This window comes from Citrus sinensis, chromosome 7 (assembly GCF_022201045.2).
Source record: "Citrus sinensis cultivar Valencia sweet orange chromosome 7, DVS_A1.0, whole genome shotgun sequence".
Classification (NCBI taxonomy): Eukaryota; Viridiplantae; Streptophyta; class Magnoliopsida; order Sapindales; family Rutaceae; genus Citrus; species Citrus sinensis.
Window position 1 is genome coordinate 1850706 of NC_068562.1, and position 5979 is coordinate 1856684.

Sequence of the window (5979 nt, forward strand, 5' to 3'; positions counted from 1 at the left end):
ACCAAGAAGTTGTTTGGTAAAATTTGAGACCTCATTATACTGCATTATAATACAGCATAATGAGGCATGGGGTCGCATTACGCAAACCCAAGGGAACCTCGGGTTTGCGTAATGCGGAAGCTTTTTGCCTCAATTGAGGCAAATTTATTTTATTAAAATATTATAAAAATAAATTATTTTATTATTAAATACTAATATAATGAATAAAATATAAAAATAAATTATATGATAATATTATTTTATTTATTAATGATTCATATAAGAATAATATATTAATATTATAATATTATTTACATTAATATTAATTTTAAAATTAATATTATTTAAATTTATGCAAATTTAAATATTTATAATTATTTATATTAAATTAAAAATTTATCAATATATTAAAATGTAAAAATAATAATATATTGTAAATTAAAATATAATTTAATATTATTGAATAATAATTTATTAATTCATATTAACAATTATAATATTAATTATAATCTAAATTTATTATTTACATATAATATTAAATTTTATAAATTTATTTTATCATAATTATAATACAAATTTTATAAATTTAATCATTAATTTTTAATATTTACTAAAAAAATTGTTAAATAGTTGCTTTGTTTGGAGGACTTGCTGGAACATAACCGGATTTCCGGTTCAAGTAAAATCGGCAAGCCGTTTACGGCTTGTAAGCTTCTGGTCACAATCGGCTTGCCGAATTTCACTAACCGGCTAGCCGGTTAGTGAAATCCGGCAAGCCGGTTTCGGGACCTATTTCTACTATTCATCTTCTTCCTCTCATTCGGCATTCCGGATCTCCCTCTCTCTCTAAAAACCGTTTACTCCTCACTCAATCTCACTCCAAAATCCATCATTTTCTTCCTTTTTGGCATCAAATTGAGTCTCAAAAATCATTCCCCATCACTTCATTTACTCAAAATCATCCGTAAAATCTATTTTTAACATCCAAAACTCTAGATCTCAAATTCATCCTAGGGTTTAACCGAACTTTTCTCTCTCCATTTTTAGCGGGAGCGGGAACATGAGCGTGAGCAGGAGCGCGAGAGTGAGCAAGAGCGAGAGCGAGGAAGAATGTGGGGATGGAGAGGGAAAAAGATGAGGATTTTCTGGTTCAATGTTCCCCGGGGGGGGGGGGGGAGGGGCAAGGGGGTGGGGGAGAAAGAGAGGGAGATGAAAATGCTTTTCTTCCGGTTGCCCTTCTTTTTTTGCTTTTATTCACGTTTTTTTTCTTTTCTTTCAAATTAAAATCCCAACCGTTGGATTCAAATAAACTGAATCCAATGACTCAATGGCAGCCCCTGCACCATACAGGGGATTTTAGGCCCTGCATAGTAGCCGTGTCCGCAAGTTAGATAGAAATGTTGATTATTATACGCGAGCTACACCACCACATCACATCATCGATTCATCGGGGACTTATAGGACTAATATGCAAAATATCGAGATTTTATTATATTCTTTCTAAAGTTTAGGGCGTTCATTGCAATTTGTCCATTCGTACTCGCTTTGCGCATTTTTTGGCCACTGGTTTCAGAAACTCTTGAATAGAATCCAGGCCGTAACGCTCCTGTGCTTGGATCGCTCTTTTAATCCCCAATTATAGGTAATTCTATAGTTTCCTTTTCTGTTAATTCTTCTCAATCTTATTATTCCTATATTTATTGATCTTTCATGCTATTTATTGAAGAGACAACTCTAGATCTGCAGAAATTAGGTTCGGCCGATTAGTAATAAATTGAAACACAGGTAATTAATCCCAAAATTAATCATGAAAACAGATTGAGTTATGAATTAGGGTTAAGTTTAGTGATTAGATCTAATTTTTAAACCATGAGTGGGCAAAATGTTAAGTATGAATTTGCCTTTAACCTAGCGGAGATCTTCATCTTTGAATGAGATTTGAAGAGCTTGCAATCTAAAGGAGATTGAAGACCTTTTTTGTCTGGAATGTGAGTGGATAGGAGATTTATGAGCTAATGGAGGATGAACATTAGTGCATATATGATATCTAATATCTAATACTTTTAGGATTTTTTTTGAATCTGTTTCTTGCCGTGGGATGTTTATATATATCTTATGATTCTTTTGGAGTACTCAAGTAAAGCACAAATAAAATTCTTGCATGATTAGCTATATGGGAAAGCATCATTCAACGGTGCAAGGATTTATATGTTTTGCCCTATTTCTTGCTTTGGTATCACGTAGGAAATTTACAGATTGTAAGATGATCAACCAGCTTTTGGACTTCATGTTTTGGAGAAAGCACTTTACTAAGTCTTTGCTGTGATAAATCTGTGTGCTTATTTGTGCTGTTGTGCAGCAAGTTAAATTCGTGTTTTCCGACATGTTTAGGCAATTCGGCACTGCAGAACCGTAGCAATGGAAGGAAATGTGGACCCTGAGCATGGTATGTTGATGGAAGAAAGTTATCAACCAAATATGCAAATTGATCCAAGTAGAGCAAGGTTTCCGTGCTGCATTGTTTGGTCACCTCTTCCTGTCATATCTTGGCTGATTCCTTTTGTTGGTCACACTGGCATATGCAGAGAGGATGGAGTAATTTTGGATTTTGCAGGGCCTAATTTCGTGTGTGTTGACAGTTTTGCCTTTGGGTCAGCAACTCGCTACATTCAAGTGAACAAGGAAAAGGTATTCAAAATCTCATCCTTAAAGCTAAATTAGGCTTCATGACAGTCTATATATTGAAACAGTTACGCTTATCTGTTGGCCCGTGTCCCTAATAAGTGTGGCAGGACACTGTCATCCTTTAAACATTAGACCACAAACTTGGCAAATTGATTGGGTCCTGCTTTTTCAGAGAGTGGTGTAAGCTGGTAGCTTATTAAAACTATATAATTATTGATAAGAGTAGAAACTGTAAGTTGAATTTAATGTCAGGTAGTAATTGATTCCATCTCCTTGCTGACTGCATTCTTTCTTTCTGAAATTTGGTCGTCAGTGTTGTATTTCCCCCTATTTGTCTGCATTTGATGGTGATGACCACCACCAGCTGGGTGGACAAGGAAGTGACTCATTGACATGGGATGATGCACTACGAAAGAGTACACAGGAGTTCCAACACCGATCTTATAACCTTTTTACTTGCAATTGCCACTCCTTTGTAGCCAACAACCTGAACAGATTGGGTTTTAATTCTGGTGGGTGGAATGTGGTGAACCTCGCAGCTTTCATTTTCCTTAAAGGACAATGGGTGAGCAAACTGGCCATGGTGAGAACTTTCTTACCATTCGTTATTATAACCCTTCTTGGACTAACATTTGGGGGTTTAACCTATATAACTTTCGTGGCCTTCTTTACCTTCCTTCTTGTTGGGTGGTTCCTTCTTGGTACTTACTGTTTCAAGGCTTGGATACTCTTGTAGCTTAGTTGCTTGATTGTCATGATGTATAAGAATGGTAGGTCAAGAGTGTACACAATTTAGGTTTCTATACAATTGAATATCTGAGATACTTTGACCAGTGAATGATTGTAATGATGTTTGTATCCTCTATTTTTCATCAACTGTTCCTCGTAAAAGCAAGTTCGGGCACAAATCTTTCATTCATCATAACTAATAAACAGCAGCTTAGTTTCCTTCATCTGGAAAGCTATCTGCATACTCCTTTCACATCCACCAAATGGCACGAAAGGCCTTTCTTTCTACAGAAGTGGGCTGATAGGATTCTAGGGTTTTGATTAGAGAATTAAGAGAGAATAGATGAAGAATTTAAAGAGAAGGGAGAAGAATTAATAGGAATTAGAATTAATTTTATTACTTGCCTCCTAAAAACATAATAAGAACCACTTATTTATAGTAGTTCAAGAAATCCTAATTGTAATTTAATAAGGACTTTAATTGAAATAAGAAATCCTAATACTAATAGGAAAGAAATTAAAACAAGCAATTAAAATAAAATAAACTATTAGAGTCCTAACATTCCCTGCCCCTTAAAATAGGCTTGTCCGCAAGCCTTTTACCCAGTCTCAATAACCGAGATTTTCCAATCCGAATGATGGTCAGGCGTTGGAGGGTTGTGAACAGGTATATCAGCGTCTAAAAGCAATAGGTGAGGTTGTTTGCAGCGATGCCCAGGCTTGAATTGCTCGTCACAGTTAAAACAAAGTCCTTTAGAACGTCTGTCCGCCTGCTCAGTTGAGGATAAACATTTGACATTATTAGGTAAGGCAGAGGGAACCGGTCCTAATAAAGATGGTGTTGGTGGAGTAGGAGTCGATTGTAATTTTGTGATTGGATCTTGGAGGGCAGGAATGGGGGAACAATTGCCTTGTAAAGTAATTGCCTTTTTCCTGAAATCTAGCAAGTTCAAAAGTTTGTAGGAGACTAACAGGTTTGAATAGTTGTACGCCAGCCTAGATATCTTCACGTAACCCAGAGAGGAAACAACTAATGAAGAAAGGCTCCGTTAAATTGCTAGTCCGATCAGCCAACTTTTCAAATTGTCGTTGATAGTCAAGAACAGTCCTTGTTGGACGTAGTTTGGTAAGGCTGCCAACTGCATCATTCTCTTCTAATGTCCCAAATCGAGTAGTCAAAGCCCGTGTAAATTGCGCCCAAGTCATTTCGCCCATAGTCTGCTCTAGCCAATGAAACCAAGGTACCGCATCACCATCAAGATGGCCAATAGCTAAAGACAATAAGTCAGCATCTGATAATCCAGTAAGGCGACGATATTGCTCACATCGAAAAATCCATCCCGTTGGATTGTCACCATGAAAAATAGGAAAGTCAAGGCGTATGTTACGAGCTTGCACAAGAGTACTTCCAATGCGTTCAGTAGGTTCAAGAGGGGGTTGGGTAGCAATTACCGTTTGAGGAGCAGAGGTCTCGCCAGTAAATATATCAACTTGTCGTTGATCAGTAACTGGGTGTTTGCCTTTTCGTAGCTGACTCAATTGCTGAAGGATGCCGTGCATGAGTTCCTGCAAATCGTTATTCTGCTTGGCTAAGGCTGTAACCTTTTCATCGATGGCTGTAAACTTGTCATGAAATTGTTGTGACAACTGCTCAACTTTGCCTTCAAGCTCCTTAACAGTCATGATGCCTAAAAGTCTAAAGAAAATTCACGCTTGGTTGAAAAAATTTAGATGCTGGAAAAAGTTTGGAGGGTGGGCCCGGTTCAAGTCTCCAAAAGCCAAGAGATAATGGCAAAAGTTTGGTTGTTGGGTTTTTTTTTTTTTGTTTTTCAAATAGTGAACGAAAGAAAAAAAAAATGGTGGCAGGAAGGATGTGTTCTGATACCAGATGATAGGATTCTAGGGTTTTGATTAGAGAATTAAGAGAGAATAGATGAAGAATTTAAAGAGAAGGGAGAAGAATTAATAGGAATTAGAATTAATTTTATTACTTGCCTCCTAAAAATATAATAAGAACCACTTATTTATAGTAGTTCAAGACAATCCTAATTGTAATTTAATAAGGACTTTAATTGAAATAAAAAATCTTAATACTAATAGAAAAGAAATTAAAATAAAATAAACTATTAGAGTCCTAACATGGGCATGGTCAAAGAAATCGCATGCCTGTATTGTGAAGAACATGAGCGTCCATAATCATACCAAGTTAAAAGAAGCAGCCATGAGCCCATTGCTGCAACTGAGTAATGTCCAGGCCCTTCCTTGATCGAAGTAGATAGACTTGGGCCAAGTTTAGCCTACTAATCAGACAAAGAGTAAGACCATTGGCGCACCCTCAAAACTCCTATTAAATTTTCTTTTCTAATTTTTAATGAACCTCATTTAAATGTTTAACAATTGTATGATTTCTTATGACACCCTTTCCAACGCCGAAAAAAATCTTAATTTACTACGGTTTCTTCCTCAATTCTCCTAGCTGCTGCATCGACCCTAATTGATTATATGTAAAATTTATGGGTGTAAATCAAAATCAAATTATGTTGGAGTTGGTAAATCGTTCAAACTAGGACTAATCATCATTTTCAA

General features: G+C 36.1%; 1 protein-coding gene across 3 annotated transcripts; it reads left to right on the forward strand.

Moving 5' to 3' along the window:
• Positions 1 to 1470: 1470 nt before the first annotated feature.
• Positions 1471 to 3540, forward strand: LOC102624932 (protein RTE1-HOMOLOG). Of its 3 annotated transcripts, none has more exons than XM_006466815.3 (3): positions 1471 to 1621; positions 2371 to 2667; positions 2978 to 3540. In XM_006466815.3, the coding sequence occupies exons 2-3, from the start codon at positions 2398 to 2400 to the stop codon at positions 3398 to 3400; spliced, it is 693 nt and encodes a 230-aa protein (XP_006466878.1). In that variant the 5' UTR covers positions 1471 to 1621; positions 2371 to 2397; the 3' UTR covers positions 3401 to 3540. The 3 variants fall into 3 exon arrangements, with proteins under 3 accessions (XP_006466878.1, XP_006466879.1, XP_015389803.1); XM_006466816.4 differs by having other exon boundaries at positions 1477 to 1621; positions 2388 to 2667; XM_015534317.3 differs by having other exon boundaries at positions 1489 to 1621; positions 2339 to 2667.
• The last annotated feature ends 2439 nt before the right edge of the window (positions 3541 to 5979 follow it).

Coding starts and splice junctions, on each gene's coding strand:
- LOC102624932 (XM_006466815.3), top strand. CDS start 2,398: ATGGAAGGAAATGTGGACCCTGAGCATGGTATGTTGATGGAAGAAAGT. Junction 2,668..2,977: donor TTCAAGTGAACAAGGAAAAG/GTATTCAAAATC, acceptor TTTGGTCGTCAG/TGTTGTATTTCCCCCTATTT.